General features: G+C 40.7%; 1 protein-coding gene across 6 annotated transcripts in view; it reads right to left on the bottom strand.

Annotated features, from left to right (window-relative positions):
• Positions 1–24,407, bottom strand: part of SPECC1 (sperm antigen with calponin homology and coiled-coil domains 1) — a 313,389-nt gene that overhangs the window by 47,213 nt on the left and 241,769 nt on the right. For 5 of the 6 annotated variants that reach the window (XM_008010643.3, XM_037987818.2, XM_008010644.3 and 2 more), the window contains 5 exons: positions 18,921–19,066; positions 17,671–17,771; positions 10,974–11,055; positions 7,304–7,460; positions 4,634–4,736 (listed from right to left, as the gene is read on the bottom strand). In XM_008010643.3, the coding sequence (XP_008008834.2) occupies positions 4,634–4,736; positions 7,304–7,460; positions 10,974–11,055; positions 17,671–17,771; positions 18,921–19,066 (589 nt within the window). Of the gene's footprint in view, positions 1–4,633; positions 4,737–7,303; positions 7,461–10,973; positions 11,056–17,670; positions 17,772–18,920; positions 19,067–24,407 lie in introns of those variants that run through there. The other variant, XM_008010650.3, reaches the window with a different exon arrangement.

Genomic DNA, 24,407 nt, shown 5'->3' with positions numbered 1-24,407 from the left:
CAGATTTAAATATAAGACTTCAAACTATAAAAATCCTAGAAGAAAACCCAGGAAACAGATTTTTCAACATTGGCCTTGGCAAATAATTTTTGGCTAAACCCAAGCGCAACAAAATAATTTTTGGCTAAAAGCAAGCGCAACAAAATTAAAAAACTGACAAGTGGGATCTAACTAAACTAAAGAACTCCTTCACAGCAAAAGAAACTATCAACAGAGTAAACAAATAACCTATAGAATGGGAAGAAATATTCACAAACTATGCATCTAATATCCAGAATCTATAAGAACTTAAATCCACAAGCAAAAACCAAATAACCCCATTAAAAAATAGGCAAAGGACATGAACAGTCACCTCTCAAAAGAAGACATATAAACATTCAATAAACATGCAAAAATGCTCATCATCCCTAATCTTCAAAGAAATACAAATCAAAACCACAATGAGATACCATCTAACACTAGTCAGGTAGCTATTATTAAAAAGTCAAAAAATAGCAGATGGTAGTGAGGCCACAGAGAAAAAGAAAAGCTTATACACTGCTGGTGGGAATAAAATTAGTTCAGCCCCTGTGGAAAGCAATTTGGAGATTTCTCAAAGTACTAAAAATAGAACTAACATGTGACCCAGCAATCCCATGACTAGGTATTTACCCAAAGAAAAATAAATCGTTCTACCACTCATATGTTCATTGCAGCACTTTTCACAGTAGAAAAAAAAAAAAAATCAACCTAAGTAGCCATCAATAGTGGGTTAAAGAAAATGTGGTAAATATACACCATGGAATATTACACAGCCATAAAAAAGAACAAAAATCATGTCCATAAAAAGAATAAACAAGGATGCAGCTGGAGGTCATTATCCTAAGCAAACTAATGCAGGAACAGAAAACCAAATACCACATCTCACTTATAAGTGGGAGCTAAACATTGAGTACATATGGACATAAAGGGCCAGGTGCAGTGGCTCACACCTGTAGTCCCAGCACTTTGGGAAGCCGAGGTGGGCAGATCACCTGGGGTCAGGAGTTTGAGACCAGCCTGGCCAACATGGCAAAACCCTGTCTCTACTAAAATGCAAAAATTAGGCAGGCATGGTGGGGTGTGCCTGTAGTCCCAGCTACTTGGGAGGCTAAGGCAGGAGAATTGCTAGAACATGGGAGGTGGAGGTTGCAGTGAGCTGAGATTATGCCACTGCACTCCAGCCTATGTGACAGAGTGAGACTCTGTCTCAAAAAAAAAAAAAAAAAAAAAAAAAAAAAAAAAAAAAAAATTCCATCTCAAAAACAAAAAAAGCCACATGGATGGCAACAACAGATACTAGGGACTACTAGACAGGGGAGGAAGGGAAGAAGGCCTGGGTTGAAAACCAACCTACAGCGTACTATGCTTACTACCTGGGTGACAGGACCCGTAACTCAAGCCTCAGCATCGCGCAATGTACCCTTGTAACAAACCTGCCCACTCACCCCCTGAATCTACACGAAAGTTGAAATAAAATTTTATATATATATATATGGGATATAACATAACCTTTCACACTATACTTTGATGAAATAAAAAGAAAGTTATTTTAAGTCAAGTACACATGGTTCCTGGTTTTCAAAAAGTTTTCACCAGTTATTTTTGGCTTCCTAATTCTGAGAGAATAAGACTATGAAGCGTCTCAGACAAACAGGTCTAGACATATTTTGTGAAGGGTAAATAAAGCAGACACATGTTCATATTTCTAATTTTACAGAGATTTAATAATGAATGAAAAGTACTCTTCAGGCAAAATGAGTTTGGGGTTTCATCAAACATAAAATGTTTTGAAAACTAATCCAAGATATTCACAAAAACAAAAAAAAATCACTCCAGCAGGAAATACTGTTCTTGTGATCCTGACTGGAAACATCTTATTGTCTGTCTCTTCCCTGCATTGTAACAAGGTTACATCATAGAAGGCCACTCCTTCTGAAAATGTGAATTGTCTTTTCATATCCACTCTGGCAGCTGCCTCGGTCCATTTCTGTCAGGTGGGAGATAGCACAGGCAGCATCAGTAGTGTCATTCTTGAATGACGGCTCCTTTTAAATGTTTTCTTCAATTTTCCATTACCATTCCTATTTTCTTTACGCTAAACCTCCTGCAGGAAACCACCTCCCTCTGGTTTCTTATTCTTTCCCGTGTCCTCAGCAGCGTGGTTGACCGGCTGGGGGAGGCTGTAACCGAGGGGCCTTCCTTCATGGCATAGTCCAGCCTTGAAACAGGGCAGAGGCAGAGTGGACAGGGTAGCAGGAAGAATAAGCAAGGGTCTGATGCAAGTTTATACTTTGGGAGGCTCTATTATTGGACAGTAGCGTGACAGATTTTTCTTTTTTTTTGGACCCACACTGCAGTGTAGTGGCGCTATCTCAGCTCACTGCAGCCTCAAACTCCTGGAAGCAAACAATCCTCCCACCTCAGCCTCTCAAAGTGCTGGGATTCTTTTTCTTTTTTAACATAAAGTGAAAAGAAGGTAATGGCAAAGATACAAGATACATATACTCTGGGTAGATTCTGGTTTTAAGACATTTGACTGCTGACACGACAGAGACTCCCAGCCCTGCTAATTTAATATCTGGGCTGGATCTTGGCTGAGGCTGAGTTTTTCTTGCTAGCTTCTTTCATTTTCTGTCCCCACCTCCCCAAAAAGCTTCAGCCTGGCAAGGGAGTATTATGGTGCTGGAATCTTCAGAAGTTTTAGCAAAATATAGTAAGAATGCAATAGGAATTGCTAGTTTTAAAGAGGGTATCTATTTGCGTAAGAAAAGGTGCTCAGCCGCCCCAGCCAACAGGATAATGCAAATCAAAACCGCAGTGAGATAGTACTACACATTACCCACATGACCCTGAGTAAAAAGACTGACAATACTAAGTGTTGATGAGAATGCACAGAAATAAACCTCTCATAAACTGCTGGAGGGATATAAATTGTACAATTACTTCAGTCATCTATTTGGCACTATCCACTACATTGTATGTATACCCTGTGGCCCAGGAATTCCATTCTTAAATATGTATCCAGCAGGAATGAGCACGTATGTGTTTCAGGAAATACGCACAAGAACATAACAGCACTATTCTTAATAGCTCCAAACTGGAAATGATTCAACTGTCCATCAAAAATAGAATGGATAAATAATGGTATAATCCTACAATGGGTTACTAAATAGTGAAGAAAATGAACAAATTACAGCTATATGCAACAATGAGGATACATCTCACTGACTCAATACTGTGTAAAAAAAGCCAGATGCATATATTACATAGCTTTTTTTTATTCCATTTGTAATAAAATTCAAATGCAAGCAATACTAACATAGTATTTAGGGATGCATACTTTTGTAAAAATCTGGAAGGAGAATTGAGGACAATGGTTATCTTAGGGAGTACTGAGGGTTATGATGTGAAAGTCATAGGAAGGGTCTGTGGGAGCTGGTGATGCTCCTCTTCTGGATGGGAGTGGTGACTGCATGACTTTTCACTTCCTCACAGTTCAAGAAACTATGATTTATATTTTGTGCATTGTATCTTCGTGTATTTCACAAGAAAAAAACTGAAACTTACATCAGGAGGTCCAGCTACATAGGACCTTTATGTGAATTAGGCAGTGCACTCTTCTTTGGGAGGGTAATTCAGCAAAAACGGTCTTCTTGGGTGGAGGCATCACTGCTGGGGGAGCTCGTGTCTGCTTCTGAGACAGCAAGGACGGGGGTTGGCTTCAAGCTCATCCCCACTACAGCACTGTTTCATGCATTCCCACTGATCACAAAACCCACACCACTACTTCACTGACATACCTGCTAACAGTCATGCAAATAAAAGAGCCATAGTGTTTTTCGGCACTCTCATAATGTTTAAAAGAATAAAAGAATGTTTAATTCTTTTACTTAAATAATTCCAGAAACTGGCTCTAGGAAATCCAACATATCCAATCAAAGTTGCGAATGTTCCACCTCAGGGAGGAATGCTAAACAACTGAGTATAGCCTTGCTGCCACCGACCAGAACACTAGGTGGCCCATTACTCAAGACAACCATTGCCAGCAGATAAACTGACCCACATCCCCAACCTCTCACATGCTCTACCCAGCCCCGTCCACATTCTCTACCTTAATATCAATTCCTGCACTTTGCTTAATAAAAAAAATCCCTACCAGCTCATTTCAAGGACTCAGCCAGAGAATCCTCCCTCTCCTGTGCTTCCTCCTTCATGCCTGAGGGATAAGGGCATAAGCTCCAATAAAGCCTTGTTGGGAAAACTCTTTTGGCCTCATAGCAATTTCCATCGCATTGAGAGCCCAAGAACCTGTGGTCAGTAACACTCTGACCAAAGGAAAAGGTCCCCTTCCCTCGGGAGATGCAGCTCTGCATGTAGCCATACATTTGGTGGGTGGAGTGCAGATTGTTTTCCAGTTGCATTTGCCTCTGTCAGGGTGCCTTTGGGCAGTGCACAAATATCAAATGCTCCCTGGCAGCCCTGCCTAGGAGAATAGAAAGATGATAATTACATGCATATTGGCCCACCAAGCATAGGCACACATAGAACATGTACTGGCACAGGACTACTACTGCCCAGGGCCAGCTGGAAGTTGGCTGACGTTGTCCCTTACCGCATAGCCTTGTGTCTTCTTCTGGCACCATTTCAGTAGAGCATTGCGCTTGGAACCACCATATTCCCGGGCCAAGGCCGCCAGAGGGTCTTTTCTTTCCACACTGGTTAGAAAGAAGAGCACATGGTAAGGAGAAGATGTTAATACTTAGAATCCTCAAATACACAAGAAATAAATACCTACTTTAGAAAAGTAAAAGTCTAGTTTATCCAGCAAGACTCTAAAGAAATTAGTCACATTACTATTTTATGATATCTCACAGAAAAAAATAAAAATTAAATTGTGCTTCCTGACCATCATAAATCTGGGGAGAGTTTTGTTACATTTTGTTTTAAAATCCATCTGTTGCTCATCCATCTAGTCTTTCATTTGTTTACTTAAGTACAGTATCATTTGAATTAAAGATACGTAAACAAAACACACCCTACATGACTAAACCAGTATCTACATAACATGAAAAAGGTAGACTGGCTGGGTGCAGTGGCTCACATCTATAATCCCAGAACTTCAGGAGCCAAGGCAGGAAGATCTCTTTAGCCCAGGAGTTCAAGACCAGCCTGGGCAACATAACAAGACCCCATCTTTAAAAAAATAAAGAATAAAAAAATTAGCTGGGCATGGTGGTGAGTCCTTGTAATCCCATCTTCTCAGGAGGCTGAGGAGGAAGGATTGCTTGAGGCCAGGAGTTCAGGGTTGTAGTGCACTATGACCGTTCCACTTCACTATAGCCCGGGCAACAAAGCAAGACCCCATCTCCAAAAAATAAAACAAAATAAATTGTAAACGTACATTGGAAGGGCATATTAAAAACACCAGATATCCTGCCATTGTTTATCCCAATAACATAAATGTAAAATTGAAATAAGAATTTTACTAATTTAACTTTTCATTAAGAAAGGTAAAATATCAGTAGCATATTCATATACACAAAGCCTTTTTGTATGCATTTCTGGTATGAAGAAAAGGGCAATTTCAGAAGAGCACTAATTCTGGTCCTTAAAAGCTCTTTTGATTGTTTAAATCTCTTGCACATAAACAGGACAGTATGTAGTATCTGGGGCTTTACATTAAACCTATGAAACACATGGCTTCATCTATTTGGGTCCAAATATATGCTATACTCAAAGGTGTAACAAGACCTGAATTTATTCAGACTTTTATAAATCCTTCTATAATACCCATATTTGTGATTATATTTATTAAAAAGCTATTACTCCTAAACTAGCCAATTTTGTATATTAATCCATCTACTCATTCGTAAGTTTTACTAAGTGAAATACTATGTGTGTTGCACAACGCAAGGGGCTGGAAGAGATACCAAAATGTAAGTTGAACATTTACTGTCCACTAAATTATAGCATAAATGGAGACAATGGCATGTACTGTGCAACAGTGTTCCACACTACAGAGCAGTACAAAAATGAAACACCCAAAAAAGTGTAAGATGCCAAAGTCGGAGAAGGGATATGTGGATGTGCCAGGTGTTAGGTACAACTTCATGAAAGGTTTGACCTTGAAGGAGAAGCAGTATTTAGGGTACGAAAGGAGAAAAGAAAAATGATTCAGGCTTGAATCTTATACATAAAGACTTGCAATAAGAAATGGTCATGTTATATTACAAAGGCAGAAACTAAAACAGGCTCAGGTGGAGGGACGGATGGGGCCATTCTGGCAGGTGGGTGGGGTGGTGCTAAGTTGTGAGGCACCTAGAAGACCAGGATGAGGAGTGCGGATGACAGAGTCATGTGAGATTTCTGCAAGGTTTGCGGCAGGATGTGCTCAGTGCTTCAGAAAATTAACCAACACAGAGAAGCAGGGAAGACACTTGGGAGAGAGGAAGCAGCTGAAAGAGGTTTGCTGTGGCCTTGGTGACCAGGGGCACTGGAAAGGGAGGAGGTGACAGAGGTGTGGGAACAAAGACCAGCTCTTAGTGACCACCCTCCTGGTCTTGCCGTCCTCTCCCTCTGCCAACTCCTCCTTCACATCCCTGTGAAAGTCCTTCTTAAACACTGATTTCAAAATGCCTCTCCAATCCTTAGATGCCACTGTTTTGGGATGAATCCTCCTTAAAATGCAGGTCCAATCTCACTGTACAACCTCAAAATCCAAAACAAAATCCCACAAACTTGGTGGTACCCCAGTGCTTTACCAAAATAACACACAAACCTCTTCCTTAGCAATGAAGACTACTTACTATATGCCTTCCAGCTGGAATGTCCTAGTCACCTATCCATCCACCCAACAAATACTGACAAAGAGCTTGTTATGCATATGTACGGCAGGGTCCCTGCCCTCAGGAAGCCCACAGTCTAGTCCAGACACATGACACCACCCACATTCCCTGAACACTATTCCACAGCGTGCTTGTAATGGTACCTTTAGAGCCCTTGGTAGAAGCGCCACTTCTCTCTAGACTTCTTGATCCAACTAACAATCTCTCAAGACTTTGCTTATGCAGTAGTGTTTTTTACAGCCCTTAATTCCATTTTGCACACTACTATTATCCACTGTCCTCCTTTTAGGCTTGCCAAGAGCAGGCACAGTATCTTAGTCATTTTCATGCAGGAAATATTTGTAGAAGTAAATTGGCCATGGGGACAAAACAGAAGGAAGCATAAAAGGTGATTAGCCCAATGTTTTTCTGATTTCTTATTGTTTGAAACACGATACCTGAGTTTGCTTTGTGGTTTCCATGCCCTGGTGGAAGCACTCAGCAGTCTTGTGTCCCCAAAGCCCAGAGACGGGGGTCTGCTCAGTGACTCCAGTGAGGGACTCTTGCGGAGGTGGGGGTCTGGCTTCAGGGTCTCAGTCCTTCCTTTTAGAATATCTGTGGGAACAACCACATAATCACCCATTCCTGAAGAAGCAGCTCTTGACTGCCATCATGCTTCATTCTCAAATACAATTACTGTTCTCATTTTATCCTCAACTACAAACATATATATCGTTTCTGAAGTAATAAAAATGCAATAGGGATGTGGATTCTACAGGCAGGACCACTACATCATTTATAGCATCTAATGCCAAATCAACCTCCTGTTCAAAAACTACTGTGGATTTCAAGATGATGTCACCAGAGCATTACACCAAGCACGTGCCCTTCTAATGGCCTTGTGCAAGTGCCAGCAAAGCCAGCCCTGTCCCCAGCTAATATCTTTTAATTGACAGACATCTGAGACAGAGTGGCAGAAAAATGCCTCATGTGATGATCAGATCACAGGCAGCAGTAAAGAAGAAGCTGGGAACCAAGAAGAACTACTTTACAAGAGAAAAGGCCATTCTAGCCATAGGGCCTGGTTTGCTAAAAAAGTAGAAATCACCCTTTCAAGGCTCTTTTCTGCTGTCATATTAGTCTGAGTCAAAACAGTTAATGAAATGAACTGAATCCTCCAGATGATATTTATTTTTCTTTTTCTCTTCTAGAGACAGCGTCTTGCTGTGTTGCCCAGGCTGGATTTGGACTTGACCTCCTAGTGATCCTCTGCCTCAGCCTCCCAAGTAGCTGGGACTACAGGAGAGTGCACCACCATGTCTAGCCAGATGATATATCTTAAAGGACTATAAAAGCGTGGAAGAGGAGAAATTTTTCAAGATTGTCAAACTGGAGCTCAGAGAACTAAGTACCTTGTTCAAAGCTACAGAGCAGACGAGGGACCAGGATGAGCCCACAGTTGCCGCCCATGACCTGTGAATAGTCACAGAAGAAAATAATCTGTCTACAGCTCACAGCCACCATTTAGGGGCAGTAAAGTTAGGACTGAGGCTAGTCAGCTCTAAATAGCAGAGAAAAATAGTATTTACATCCAAGAGAACAACAAGAACAGCACATTAATCTTCGGTTTCTGCAGCTTCCAATGACCTCAATGTTGACAAGCAATTGCTGGGGATTGCTGGAAGCAAGTAATTGTCACTGTGATCCTTTGCTGTAATAACAGTAAACAGAATCATCCAAGCAGACAGGTGCCTGGTGGAGGCTAAGTAGGGAAGGCTGTCAATGAGGTATTAATTTCAGAGCAATAAGCTATTGTGGTCTCAAGTTCAGTATGTATCTTGTCAACTAAAAGAATGGTTTCTTGGCCAGGCATGATGGCTCATGACTGTAATCCCAGTGCTTTGGGAGGCCAAGACAGGAGGATTGCTTGAGGCCAGGAGTTTAAGACCAGCCTGGGCAACTTAGTGAGACCCTGTCTCTAGCCCCCCCAAAAATTTTTTTAATTAGCCAGGCATGGTGACATGTACCTCTAGTCCCAGCCACTTGAAGGCTGAGGCAGGAGGATCATTTGAGGCCAGAAGTTTGAGGCTGCAGTGAGCTATGATAATGCCACTGCACTCTTGCCTGTGTGACAGCAACTCTCTCTCAAAGAAAACCAAAAAGAATGGTGTCTCCACACAAAAGGAAACTTTAAGGCTAGTGGAACAGAGAGAAGACACAAATATTATCTACCAAAGGCTTACCTAGTACACTTTAAAATGGTTGATACAGTAAATTTTATATTATGTGTCTTTTACCACAATTTTTCAAAAACCCCACACCTATCACTATGTGTGCAATCAAGTTATTCCCTCTACACAGCAAGCATGGAGACTGTGAGCCAAGTGGGCTTCCTGCTGTGCTCTGGCCTCCTCCACTCCTCTCCTAGTATGGGACACTCAGGACTGGTCTCCTGGAGCATAGACTCTCTCATTCCTCTACATCCACTGAACTCTGTCTCTGTTCTTACACTCTTGACTTTACACTGGCCTTTGGTCTTCATTTCCTTCTGCTGGAAAGTCATTATTATGACTTGGAGTGCCGTATAAACTTTCATCACTTCTTTAGAAAGCTATGACTCAGCAATCACCAGCCTCAGCACCAAGAGGCACAAGGTAGAAAGAATCAGGAGACCTCCTGGCCCCAGAGCCATCCAAAATTGCTGCAGCCTTTATAAGTCATTCAATTTCTGTAGGGCTTGAATTCGAGGAATGGGCTGAGATCATCTTCAAATTCTCAATTGTCAGTGTTTATCTAACTCTAAAATCCTTATTTAATTCCATGAAAAAGCAAAGAAGATTCAGAGGGGAAAGTTCCCTCATAGAAACAACTATTTTAAGAACAAACTGATTGTGTTTGACCAAGATCTGAAGGAAGTACAGCTGTAGAAATTTTATTTTATGCTTAGAAACAAAAGGATTTCTATGTGATCCAGACTTTTGGCTTTCTATCCTTCCTACAGGGAACAGTAAATAGTCCATTCAGTGTTCTCTTTGCCTTTTTTATTTCCTAACAGTGACCACATAGACACATACATAGGTTCTAAGCCCCATATTCTGGACAACCTTAACCTCCCACTAGCCTCAAGCACTGTTGTCCTTTTAGTTCTGGGCAGGTGAACTGGGTCAGCAGAGAACAGCAGGTGAGATGTGCATGGCAAACACTTCCATAGCGCTCGCCACATGCCCAGCATGTTCAAGGCACTTTAATGTGCTAACTCAATCCTTGATATGATCCTACGAAGTGGACCAGATTATTTCCATTTTAGAGATAAGGAGACGAAAGCACAGAGAAGTGGGGTGATGGGGCCAAAGCCAGGCTGAGCAGCAGTGCTGAGACTCAAGCCCACATGTTCCTTCCTGAAGGCTGCTTCACATCAGCCTGTGACACAGGAGATGTGGTGTGAACGCAAATGTGATGGGGGTCGGGGACTGCTGAATGCAACCTCCACTTTACAATCAGTATTTGAGTTAAAACAAAACAAAACAAATATGTACACACACACACACACACACACACACACACACGGTGTAATAACAGGAAGAGGATTGCACTAAAAGACAAATACCTTTAAAGAGGCAAATTTTAAGAATTGCGGAAGCAGCAGACAAATTCAAAATCAGGGAAGTTTTTTTTCCCTTAGTTACTTTTTAAAGATGAGAAAATATGCTCTTGAGATTCAGTTAAAAAATAACATGCCAGGCACAGTGGCTCACACCTATAATCCCAGCACTGTGGGAGGTTGAGGCAAGAGGATCACGTGAGGTCAGGAATTTGAGATCAGCCTGGGCAACAAAACAAGACCATGTCTCTAAAAAAAGAAAAAGAAAACAACAACAACAAAATTGGGCCTGTCTCCCTAGCACAAGGACACTGAGAAGTGCAGCTGGCAGGAGACAGATGCTTTTTCCTTTTGTCAGCTGCACTGCTTCATCTAATGTCCATGACGTGTACATTATTCAGGGGTTGAAATCACTTGCAAGAAATGCCACTGATTATTTTTCTAAGCTCAGTTTCATGCAAAGAAATGAAGAAAAGTTAACTCCACGGAAAGATAAGTCAAAAGTTCTTATTGTTGACATGATTTACCTGAGAGGGGAAGGTCGGGAAGGTCCAAACGTTGAGTCACCCCTCTGCTGGCTGGCCGCACACTGCTGTAAGTCGAATGCCTCTGTAAAAACCAGGAGGACACCAGCATGGTGAGCTCATAACATCAAGAACAGAACAAACACAGATGTGTGTGCATGCGTGTGTGTGCAATAGTTCTTAAACACAGTGGAATAACCAGGGGAGTTTTTAATTAACTCATTTATTTGAATAGGTAATACATGCAATAGACACTATCCTCAAAAGCAATAAAAAGGGCAAATAGTGAAGAGAAAGTCTTCTTTTCCTTCCCATCTCCCAGTTCTTCTCTCCAAGGGCAATCATTATTAACTGGCTTTGTGAATATCTTTCCTGGAATGTTCTATGTATATTCAAGGATGTTTGTATAAGTATTCTATTTTTAATGGTCAATAGGTATATGAATAGATGCTCAACATCACCAATCAGGGAAATGCAAACCAAAACCACAGTGACACGCCACCTCACATTTATTAGGAAGAGCATCATCAAAAAAAAAAAAAAAAACAGAAAGAGAACAAGTGTTGGTGAGGAGGTGGAGAAAACGAAACTCCTGTGTACTGCTGGTAGGCACGTACAATGGTGCAGCCATGACACAGAACAGTATGGAGGTTCCTCAAAAAATTAAAAATAGTACTACCAAATGATCCAGCAATGCCACTTTTAGGTATTTATCCAAGAAAATTGAAAACAGGATCTCAAAGAGATATTTGCACTCTCGTGTTCACTGCAGCATAATTCACAACAGCCGAGACGTGGAAGCAACCCCAGTGTCCACCACCAGATGAACGGATGAAGAAAATGTGGTACAGAATATACAATGGAATATTATCCAGCCTTAAAAAAGAAGGAAATCCTGTCCCATGCTACAACATAAATGAGTCTTGGAGACATTATGCTAAGTCAAATACGCCAGTCACTGAAGGATAAGTGTGGCATAACTCTATGTACGTGAGGAATCTAAAGTAGTCAAAATCACAGAAACAGACAGTTGAGTGGTGGCTCCCAGAGGCCTCAGGGAGGGGAAGTGGGGAATTGTTCCGTGGATACGGAGTTTCAGTCAGGCAAGATAAAAATGTTGTAGAGGACAAAAAGATGGCAACAATAGACACTAGGGAGTGCTAGAGGAGCGGGAAGCAAGGATTGAAAACCTGTTGGGTCCGGCCGGGCGCGGTGGCTCAAGCCTGTAATCCCAGCACTTTGGGAGGCCGAGACGGGCGGATCACGAGGTCAGGAGATCGAGACCATCCTGGCTAACCCAGTAAAACCCCGTCTCTACTAAAAAAATACAAAAATCTAGCCAGGCGAGGTGGCAGGCCCCTGTAGTCCCAGCTACTCGGGAGTCTTGAGGCAGGAGAATGGCGTGAACCCGGGAGGCGGAGCTTGCAGTGAGCTGAGATCCGGCCACTGCACTCCAGCCTGGGCGACAGAGCGAGACTCCGCCTCAAAAAAAAAAAAAAAAGAAAAAAAAAAGAAAAAAAAAAAAAAAGAAAACCTGTTGGGTTCAAGTGATCTCATTGTTCAGTTCCAAGCACAAGTATACATATGTAACAAACCTGCACGTTATGCACGTGTACCCTAGAACTTAAAGTATAATAATAATAAAAAATAAATAAAGAAAGAAAACCTGTTGGGTACTATGCTCACTACTTGGGTGATGGGATCAATCATACACCAAACCTCAGCATCCCACAATATATCCATGTAACCAATCTGTACATGTACACCCTGAATCTGAAATAAAAGTCGAAATTAAAAACAAAAAATTTCTAAAGACCTGCCATACAATATTGTGCTTCGAGTTAATAATACCCAAAAATTTGTTAATAGGGTAGATTTCATGGTGCATTTTTTTACTGCCATTTAAAAAAGCATTTCAGAATGCAAGTCAGCGTGATATTACTCAAGGAAAAACCTTGAAAAACACCCTCTGTTTTTCTAGAAACACAAATGTTATTATAGCATTACACTGTTTTATATACTGTTTTGTTTCTTTCACTTACTGTATCTTAGAGGTCATTCTATACCCACCATCTTGGCAGCTTTCCATGAAAAGTGCCTCAAAAGGCCAAGCAAGTGGCTCTGGGCCAGATGGCACCACCCACCTGTGAGACCCTGGGTTGCTTAATTCTCTGTGTCTTATTTTCTTTTATCTATAAAATGGCAATGATACTAAAGGTACTTACCTCAGAGGGTTATGGGAGGATTAAATGAGTTAAATCCAGTTAGAACAATCAAAACACAGCCCAGCACATGGTAAGCATTCAGTAGATCTTAGCTATTTTCATTACCATAATTTATTTTACTGATTCTCTATTGATATTGATATTAATATTAGGAATAATGCTGCAATGAACATCCTGGTACATTTGTCTGTGCAGGGCCATTCTGAGGCTTTCCAGAACATTCTTTCTCTTAGAGGCTCTACTTCATAGCATATTAAACACAATTCCATATATCCACATCCCACAAAAATATAATGATCATAGTATACAGTTTTCAAAAGTAGTTTTAAATCTTGCTTTTGAAGTTGGCTGAACAAAAGTGACAATATGGGGCATTCCTACCCCATTCGCAATCTTGTGGGAAAGCGTCCGGTATTCCACCATTAAGTATGATGTTTGCTGTAGATATATAATAAAGACCTTTTATCAGATTAAAGAATTTCCCTTCTATTCCTAGTTTTCTAAGAATTTCCATCAAGAAAGATATTAATCTTTATTGAATACATTTTTCTGCCACCTACTAAGATAACCATATTCTTTTTTTTTTTTTTTTTCTTAAGATAGAGTCTTACTCTGTCGCCCAGGAGTGGAATGGCACGAACTCAGGTCACTGCAACCTCTGCCTCCCGGGTTTAAGCCATTCTTGTGCCTCAGCCTCCCAAGTAGCTGGGGGTTACAGGTATGTGCCACCACACCCAGCTAATTTTTGTATTTTTAGTAGAGACTGGGGTTTTGCCATGGTGACCAGAGTGGTCTTGAACTCCTGGCCTCCAGTGATCCACCTACCTTGGCCCCCAAAGTGCTGGGATTATAGGCATAAGCCACTGCACCCGGTCGACCATATTCTTTTTATACCTTTGTTAATGTGGTGAATTACTCTGGTTGGCTTCAATAGTTAAAACCACTTTCCATTCCTGGAATAAACCAAACATGACATGATCTTCGTCATGTTATCTCTGAATAAGGTTTTCCAAGATTTTGTTCAGGATTTTTGCAAAGAGGTTTGTGAAAAAGACTGATCTTTTAATTTTCTTGTCTATTAATGTTCTTGCAAGTATTAGGGATGAAAGCTACGCTGACCTCTTTCCTAGTCTCTGAATTTACATAAGATTGACATTATTGCTTCCTTAAATGTTTGGGAGGTTTCATGGTGAAGCCACAAGGGCCTGGCATTTCCTTTAAGGAAAAGATATAAATTATAGATGATTGAGATTTTCTACTACTCTCTCCTATATAAGTTTAGCAAGTTACATTTTTCTAAGATTTTGACTGTTTCATCAATATTTTCTAATTTATAGCACTAAGTGTAACATATAATATTATCTTACTATTGCTTTAATAATTATGAAATATTTAGTGATGTATCCACTTACAAATTCCTGATACAGGTAATTCTGCATTAGCTTTTCTTGTCAGGTGTTTTGAATTTTAACAGCCTTTTAAAAGAACAAACTCCATGCAGAACTCCTTTATAAATAGTCTTTTCACTGCAAGTATCCTAGGAAAAAACATACGGTTTTGTTGGACTGAAAGCATCTTTCTTTTGTGTTCACCTTTGAAGGGTATTTTCACCAGCTACAGTGTTTTGAAGCATATTTTCACCACGTAAAGGAAAGCAGGTTTCTTTCAGCATTTTGCAGATGTCATTGCATTGTCTTCAGGGCTTCCATCATTTTTGTTGAGAAGAAAGATGTCAGTTTTGCTCTTGCTCCTTTGACATTAAGGTGTCTTTTTTCTTTTGGGCGCTTTTAGGATTCTTTCTCTTTCATTTCCAGCAGTTTTAACCTCATGTGTCTAAGTGGTTTTCTTTGCACTCATCTCACTTGGGGTTCATATTGTTTCTTGAAACTGGGCTTGACATCTTTTATCAGTTTTGGAAATTCTTGATCATTAGCCCTTCCAATATTGCTTCTGCCCTTTTTCTCCCCTTTTGGGGACTCTAATTACACATGAGACCTTTTTATTCCATCTCGTATGTTTCTTATGTCCTTTTCTCTATTTCCTATCCTTTTTCTCTGTGCTTCAGTTCAGATATTTATACTGACTTGTCTTCTGTTCTTTAAGTCTCTCTTTAACTGTTTAAGCTACAGCTAAACTTTATTGAGTCTTTAATTCAGGTATTTTATTTTTAGTTATAAAATCGCTAATGGATTCTTTTTTATAGATTGTGGTTTTCTGCTGAAATTCTCTACCTTGTCACTTTGTTGACAGCATTAATCTCAGGTGTTTTAGGGTCTATGTCTAATAATATCAATATCTGAATCTTCTGTGTCTGTTTCTATTGCCTATTTTTTCTCTTGGTTTTTCATCATTTGGTATTATCTATTTGTATGCTCAGTTTTTTGTTTTATTTTATTTTATTTTGAGATAGAGTCTTACTCTGTTGCCCAGGCTGGAATGTAGTGGTGGATCTTGGCTCACCACAACCTCCGCCTCCTGGGTTCAAGTGATTCTCCTGCCTCAGCCTCCCGAGTAGCTGGGACAACAGGCGCACACCACCATGCCCAGTTGATTTTTGTATTTTTAGTAGAGACAGGGTTTCACTATGTTAGTCAGACTGGTCTCGAACTCCCGACCTCATGATCTGCCTGCTTCGGCCTCCCAAAATGCTAGGATTACAGGTGTGAGCCACTGCACCCAGCCATGCCTGGTATTTTTTAAAGTTACTATATGACATTGTACTTTTTAAAATGTGGCTATAATTTAAGGATCTAGATGATGTAATTGTCCTCCAGAGAGTATTTACTTCTGCTTCCAGAAGGCAGTTAAGATAGGGGAAGAACATCTAAATCCAAACCCATGTTTCTATGAGTTTTAAGACTGAACAAATAAAAGACTTCCTTAAGATATTTAGGGAGACTATTTTAATCATCTAATAGCTAGAAAGACATTTTAAGGCAGGAAACAAAACAAAATCTTAAAACACAACACAAAAATGTAAAATTTCTCTTCAGTAAAAGATAACTATTAATATGACGTTAAAAGATAACAAAAGTAACACAATTACATAAAAAAATGTTAAAAAGCACAATATATCAAGACTTCTTACAAAATGGAAAAAGACTTTAAAAGAAAAGCAGGCAAAGTATGTAAGTTTCCATACAGACATACAAAAGATAAATGGCCTGTGATCATATGAAGAAGTGCTCAACTTTACTGATAAAGTAAAACAAGATACTATTGTTCATTTACTTAATCTTCAAAATTTATAGACAGTGTCAAAATTCTTGGAAAATAGTACAGTGAGTGGGAGGGCAAACTGAAGAGCAACGTGTCTATCAAGTTTTTCAACATGCTGGAAGAGGTCAAATACATTTCCTTTTCTAGGACCCCATTTTCCTTTACTAGGAATCAATTTGTATATCTCAAGACAGGCTCACTCAACTCCATCCTCACCTCTTTGTAGGGTGACCTATTGACTATAGGGGACTGGGAAGCTAAAGGGTGTACTTGGCAAACTCCTTTAAAGCTTGGCTCATCAAGTGGCCGAGCTTCTGTCAAACAGGCCCCCTCTCAGAGGATCTAGAAGGTGCAAGGGAGTGGAAGGCTTCCCTTCTGCAGCTTCTCCTGGAAAACATGGCTGGGAAGGCACTTGCTCTTCTGTGGCAGGGGAGCAGAGGTTCTGGGGAGTGTTCCATCGTTTTCTGCTCAGTATGGGGCAGGCACAGAGTCTGCTTTGCTGGCATGGACTGCACCTGTGGCAGTGTAGTCACAAGGCTGATCCTAGATCTTGGTAGCAGTGGCAGTCCCTGGGTAAGACCTAGAGAAAGACTTCCTGATTCTGGCAGAAAGAGACGCCCCTTTAATGGGCTAACTTTCAGATGCTCTGGGAACCTTTCCTGGAATCTTAGTGCAGCCTAGACCTTTCTCCAGCCCTCAGTACCAAAAGCCCTGTATTAAATTCCTTTCTGCTTAACTACTGTGATCTCTGATAGTTACAAATGAATCTTGATATATCCTTATTTAAAAAGTAGCCCCATAAGTGGTCAAAAATTTGCATCAGTATCTTCACTGTATTGTTTTTTGTATTAAGTTAAATCCAAAAACACCTAACTTCTATCAGTAGAAGAGTGGCTAAATAAATCGCCACATATTATATAATCTTTTATAAAAAAGAATTGTTTCTCCAAATGTTAAAATTTGAAGACATATTCCTTCATTCATTCAACAAATATTTACTGAACTTCTACTACAATGTGGCCGTGTGCCAGCCAGTGTTATAGACAAAACAGCAAGCAAAATGAACAAAAATATCTGACCTCATGAAGCTTACATTCCGATGATAAAGTGAAATAAGTATTGGAATAATGCATAGTGTAATCCAATTTACAAAACACACACACTCTACACACACACACACTAATACGTGTAAAGAAAAACATCTAGAGGGATACACAGCAAACCATAAGCAGTGGTTATTTCTGGGGCTCATCTACCTGCATTGGAGAGACAGCAGCTGCTGGGGCAGTCCTCACTGGTATCCCACTTAGGGGACTTCTGGGGGTCTTATGGACAGAAATATTCTGTCCAGCTCCACCTGCCAAGAAAAAACATGAGAACATGTATATGCTGTTCCACTTCAAAATAGCATATAGTTGTTCCTGATTTCTTGTTACTTTTTTTGGTGGCTTAAGGAGTATCCGTGTTTAGCATAATATTTACTCTATTATCCTTTTCTTCTCTGGACTAGAGCTGCATTGGGGAAACAAGAAGGGAAGAGTTAGCTGAGTGGAGGTCAGTCTTAGATGAAGGATAGCTGAGCAAAAAGAAACTGTATAAATAATGAGGTGCCTAGAGAAGGAAGGAACAGAAAAGTTCTTGTACAAATTGTTAATTCATTTCCTGTCTTCACAGACATGAAAGGCTTTCATGTCTTTGAATATGTAGAGCTTAGTCTTAATCTAATTTAGGTGCAAACAATTTTAGCAGAGACAACCAGGTACATCCTAGGATTAACTTTTACTACAGTCTCCCAATACAATGGCATGTTTGTTGCAGTCTGGGGAAGAAAGATATTGTTACTGTAGAGAGATGCACATTCTGTTTCTTCTATTTGCTATGTTTATGTGTACAGTATATGTATGAAGTATAGTTACGCATCTTTCTCATACAGGAAGATAAGCATGACTAAAGGGGAATTGTCAGATCATCAGACAATTCCAGGAAAAGCTGGGAACACACCTAGATCAGGAGTGACAGATTAGCACAGGTGCTCACGTACAAGACCAGATAGAAAAACGTCTAGCAGGTTGCAAGATGGGGATGGCCAGGGGTACCTACAAGAGGGCCAGGTGCACAGATGTGATGCCTCATTTCCTAGGAGATGAAGTCTCCAGCTGACCCTTGTAATTCTTATGAGATGACAAAAAGGCAAATAGCAGTGACCTGAATTTAATGGCTATGAGAGGCAGAAAAGAAAGGTAGCAAGGCAGGAACTGGAGGGAAGGAAGAGGTAGAGAGGAAGAGGCTGCCTTTGTGTTATTCACGCACCAGTCTCTCCATCAGTGTCTCCCCGGAGCCTCAGCCAGGCTCCTGCAGGCAGTGGCTACATGTGGTAGGACCTGGAAAGTGCCCTGGTGGTTGTAACAACATAGGGTGAGGGTGGAGTAGAGATAGTAGACATATCAAATGTCGGGCCAAAGTTTGAATTTGGAGCTTTGCTTATAGAAAAACTGTGATCAAATACCTGGGCGTCCCAAGTCAAATGACTTGATAAGTGACTTAACGGTGGTTGCCGACTCCGGGGGTGTTGGAGATGTTCTGCTAACACAGACACCAGGCCACCGACCAGCAGCATCGACCTCAGGGGACTCTGGCTCTTCATCCACAGGTCTGCATGGCAAAGAGCAAATCAGATTGAAAAGGTGGAGGACATCCCCATGGGAGAAAAAGACACAGAGGAAAACAGAACTGATGTAGAGAAAATAAATGAAGCTGGAAGGGAAATTCTGAATTTAACATCCTGTTTTCTCTACCAGTTTGCATCTTTAGGGAATAATGTAGGCATTGTTCTCAATTTTTAGAGAGTTGTTTTCTTGGGAAATGGTCAGAAATAGTTATTTTTATATGTAGAGTGACTTGATATTAGCTTCAAATAAAAAGTGTGTATGGCTACTCTGCAAATTGTGCATTTTTTCTGAAAAAATGCAAATGTTATTGATCATAAATATTTCATCTACTGTCAATGGTGAATGCAGTGGATTGGCTGCCGACATGTGCTCCAACCGCCATGCAGTACACAGAGTTTGGAAAGATGAAATCTCACAGCTCTCCTGCAGCTGGGATTTTGGGTGTGATTTAAGTTCTACCAATGAGAAAGACTTGGGCAAGACCTGGAGTGGGACCTGGATCAGAGGAAGAGAGGCAGGGCACGGGGCATTCCCTATGTAGACAGAGACTGTAGAAGAGATAAGATGCTATGGTGCTGGCAACCGTGGTGGCAGCTTTCCAACTGGATGGGCAGCTTTCTGAAGTTAAGGCTCCTGTCCTGGTGGAGGGAGCAGGTTCCCTGGTGGTTCAGTTCTGTGTGGACTTTGGGAGCTGCTCCTGGAAGCTCAGCCTTCCCAACAATTCTGCAAACCATATAACACCTTTCTGCCTAAGCCAACGAGAGTGCGATCCATTAAACACAACAGAATCCTGATTCAGACACTCTGCCTTCTAAGCATAAGAGTGGTAACAGCACTCTAAAATCACACTGCAATTCTGCACGAGGTGAAGCTCCTGCTCTCACCCAGGTTTCCTGGTGTGTTCTTCATGAGGCTTCTAGACTCATAGAAAGTATTCTATGATAGATCATTGACCCAATCCTCAATCCTCTCATGCATGGCTTCCTCATCTAGGGGACTTTGGCATGTCATGTGATCTCCCTGTGAGTGAGCCAAGACAAGGACTCCCAATCTTCTCATTGCTAAATCACTGCTCTCTTCATTGTATCATATTGCCACAGCTGTTTTGCAAGATGACTAATTTATGAGAATAGTTCAAACAGAATGTTTCTGGAAGTGTACCTCAATAAGGTCGGTGGAAGTTTAAAATAAATCAGAAAATAGTTATTTACTGATCATTTTGAAATTAATCTAGCTACTCATAAGCTTCTGCACTTGAATTTATTTGTCCTTAATTCTCTGAGCTTTCTTCTGCTGCTCTATAAACAACATGAATAGAATAAATGTTGCCCAGGCTGGTCTCAACCTCCTGAGCTCAGACAATCTGCCTGCCTTGGCCTCCCAAAGTGCTAGGATGACAGGCATGAGCCACTGCGCCTGGCCAACTTCTTACCCATTAAGACTTACAATCTTCACTCTACAGTCCCTTCTTATGAGTGAAAAGAAAAAATCAGTAAACTGAAAACTTCACTGGAAGAAACTATCAGGCACTTCAGAAACTGTAGGAGGTTGGGTTTTTAAAATAATTTTTAAAGGTTTATTGAGAGGAACTGGTTTTCATACTTTCCCATACAATAAAATCAGGTGGCGAAAACGCAGAAAGAGAATGCACAGGTTAGGTTTGAGCAGAAAATAATTTCCTCTGTCTGTGCTAGCCATTCTCATGAAGGTCATCAACAAACAAAATGGGCCATCTTCTTTTTTTTCCCCCTGAGACAGAGTCTCGCTCTGTTGCCCAGGCTGGAGTACAGTGACACAATCTCAGCTCACTGCAACCTCTACCTCCCGGGTTCAAGCGATTCTCATGCCTCAGCCTCCTGAGTAGCTGGGACTACAGGCAAGCGCCACCACACCTGGCTAATTTTTTGGGGTTTTTTTTTGTTTTTTTTTTTGTTTTTTAGTAGAGGCGGGGTTTCGCCATGTTGCCCAGGCTGGTCTCAACCTCCTGAGCTCAGACAATCTGCCTACCTTGGCCTCCCAAAGTGCTAGGATGACAGGCATGAACCACTGCTCCTGGACAACTTCTTACCAGTCCATCTAAATGACTCAGTACCAAAGGCCTCCAAGGACAATCATTTTAAGTAATTCATTTTACATTTCATTCTTTGATAATTTAATAAGAACAAAATGGAGAAGCCTACATTCTGCTGAGGTTATTCCTTTCAGTTATCTAAATTTATCTGCAATTCAAAATATCAAATGATAAATTTAAAAAGCAAGGCCACAAGAATCAATTACCTCTGCCTTCAGGTATCCAAAGACAATATTTCAAACACTCAGTCTACTTGGCTAGAACAGTAAGAGTCAATATGAGAAAACTCTGTATTATCTGAGTAGAGAAATACCCACTGTGTTATATAACAGTGATGGAAGGGGCAGGGGGTGTCTGTGTGTCTGTGTGTGTGTGTGTGTGTGTGTGTGTGTGTGTGTGTGTGTGAAGGATTCACAAAAGAAAGCCTGAATTGAATAACCAAAGAAAATGGTTATTAAGAATGCTATTGGCTTATTAGTATGTACTTTAATCATAAATGAGGTTGAAAATCCTTACACCAGCCTATTTTAGAATTGGCTGGGATCGATTAGTAACAGCATCAGCAATAAGTGAAGTATTATATGTCCTCCATTCCAAGGAAGAATAAAAACTCTGTATTCTGTAATGAATATTAAGAAATATTTACGCATACAGCCAGGTATGTCTCAGCATTAAATAAAGGAAAAACTGCAAGGTACCACTGCTGCAGAAACACTTGTTCAAGGCTTGCTACTGACTCTAAGGCTGATGTTAGATTCTAGAGTCAACCTGTAAAATAACAATCACACATGTAGTCAAATAAGCCATGAAAATAACTTGAGTCACTCAAAAGTACATGCTTTTGTAAACATGACTATCTACGAACACACCATCTCTGCAGCAATCTCACATACTCACATTCCCTCCAGCCTTTCATGGTTGGCTCTCTTTAGTTACATCACAGATTAAATAGCTGCTTTGTGTTTAGGGGCCACGCTTAAAACAACAAACATGAAGCACGCGTTCTACCTGCTCCCAGCATGAGCAGGGAGCATATCATAAACTATGATAATAATCGATAATTTCAGCAAAACAAGTATGATGAATGTGTATAACTCCACTGCATATGACAAGCACAGTACCATGTGTCTTAAAAACATTATCTAAATTAATTTTCAACAAAACTCCTAGATATTATTATCCCTTAGAGGAAAATTTGACCATGGTCACATGGTTCATGAATGGTGAATCTGGCATGCAAATCCAGCTCTGGCCATGCCTTTCTCAAATTTTCTATAATGCATAAATGTTCTGTGAGAGGTATACTAGGTTCTAGAAATAATACTGATGGTATTTCTTCCTAAAATTTAAGTATATTTTTAAAATACTACCAATAGTTATTTCAGTGTTCCTATCTTGATACAATAATCTGCTCTTAAAAGGTGGCAATCCATACCAGAGAATGACAGCTGTAGGCCAGACCGCCCGACGCTGTGTCACACACAGCAGTTGACGCACACTCCATAAGCAGGCAGTGTCTCCATGGAGAACAGCAAGGCGCACCGCCCTCCTCATTGAATGTCGGTCTGCCTTCTATGCCTTACCTTGTCAATTAAGCACATATACATATGTGTCTGTAATTATTTCCCTTTAAAAAATTTATTTAACCTTTCTAATTTGCTGCTTTCCTTGTTACATTAAAGAGCAGAGTTTTCAAATGTCAGTGATAGTGTACAGCATTTACTTCCTCAAAACACCACTTTATGTCATTGTTCATTCTGATCCAGGTACAGGTGAGCTCCTGTACATGATGATTTTTAAAGTGTTCAAAGGTTAACTCCATTTGGGTGGTGTTGCATGGCACCGCTGCCACCTTCACAATTGGCAGATTAATATTTGTGAAGAGGGCAGATCGTGTGTCAACCACATGCTCACGCCTGCCGGGCTCTTTCCTGAACACCTGAATGAAGCCCAACCCCAGGCCTTTCGGTTAATCTCCCAAGACTCCCCTCTGCCCGTCTAGTTTTGGACTATTCACCTGAAGCTTTTTACTTTTATGTCCTGCCTCTGTGCCTTTGCTCATTCTATGCCCTTGTCTGGAATGTAATTTTCTCTAAATACTTATTTTGCACAAAACAAATCTAACAGAAGTTTTTCACTCTATTTGAAGACAGAAATTATGAAGTACTTTGTCTCTTAGGTGTCAAACAATATCTTCTAAATTTCGCTTTCAAATTTCAATAAAAGCATATATAACAATAAAAACAAACAGGATATGAAAGTAATTTGAATACCAGCATCTTAATCTACAAATCCAAACAATAAGAATCAGATAGTAAAAGTCTTGTGGTCAAGTATCACTGACATGGCTTAGATTTTGAAGAACTTCTGCTAATAGAGAGTACATGGTCAGGGGAATGAAAATACAATACCAAGGGCTTTCACCCAATTCCCTTCCAAAGAAAATGGAGATATGGGAAAACCCCAACTAATGTCTCCCAGCCTAGAGGGCCAGGGCTGGAGAGGAGCACGAGATGCCCAGAGAGATGCAGGGCATGCTGGCAAAGGATCAGGAACAAGAGGAATTTACATTCAACGAGGCCAAAGTTGGTTTACCACAGGCATAAAGGGCAGTAGTGACAAGGGGCAGGGCAAGAAGAGCCACAGTGTGCACCTAAAATGGATGAGGGGCACACACACAGATCCAGAGAGCTGGCTCTGCGTTCCAGGCTCACCAACCAAGGAAGAAACTGGGCACACATGAATTTCCTGCTAGGCACTCACCCTTCTCTACTCTACCTGGGCTTCAGTACCTCCCAATATGTAACATAAATGTACCTTCAAGAGCTTCCCAACATGTTGAAGTCATGAGAAGAAGACCCGAAGCACTGTCAGGTAAAGGCAGTGATCTGAGCAGAATCCAGATACGGACCTGGGGCAAATGTCAGGCCCTGCCACACCTGAATCTGCTTTAGCAAGAGAAGGTGACAGGCAAAATCATACCCTGCTCGATGCAAACAGTTCATAATACAAAGTGAACAGGAAACTGCACTCAGGAGAGGACCGGCGTTTGTAACTTCATGACAGAGTTCAACACTGATACGATCTGCCTTAAAATTCAATAAAATAAAAATTTCAAATGAAAGGATGAGTTAAAAGTAATATAAGTAATCTAATAATCGATGAATATTTTAAAGCAGAACTAACTCAAAAGAGAAAGAAATTGGAGCCTATCTAGGGCAGGTCTCTCTGAATGTGGATGAAATAAACCACA

Source organism: Chlorocebus sabaeus, chromosome 16 (genome assembly GCF_047675955.1).
Source record: "Chlorocebus sabaeus isolate Y175 chromosome 16, mChlSab1.0.hap1, whole genome shotgun sequence".
Taxonomy (NCBI): domain Eukaryota; kingdom Metazoa; phylum Chordata; class Mammalia; order Primates; family Cercopithecidae; genus Chlorocebus; species Chlorocebus sabaeus.
This window is presented reverse-complemented; position numbering and strand designations above follow the sequence as displayed.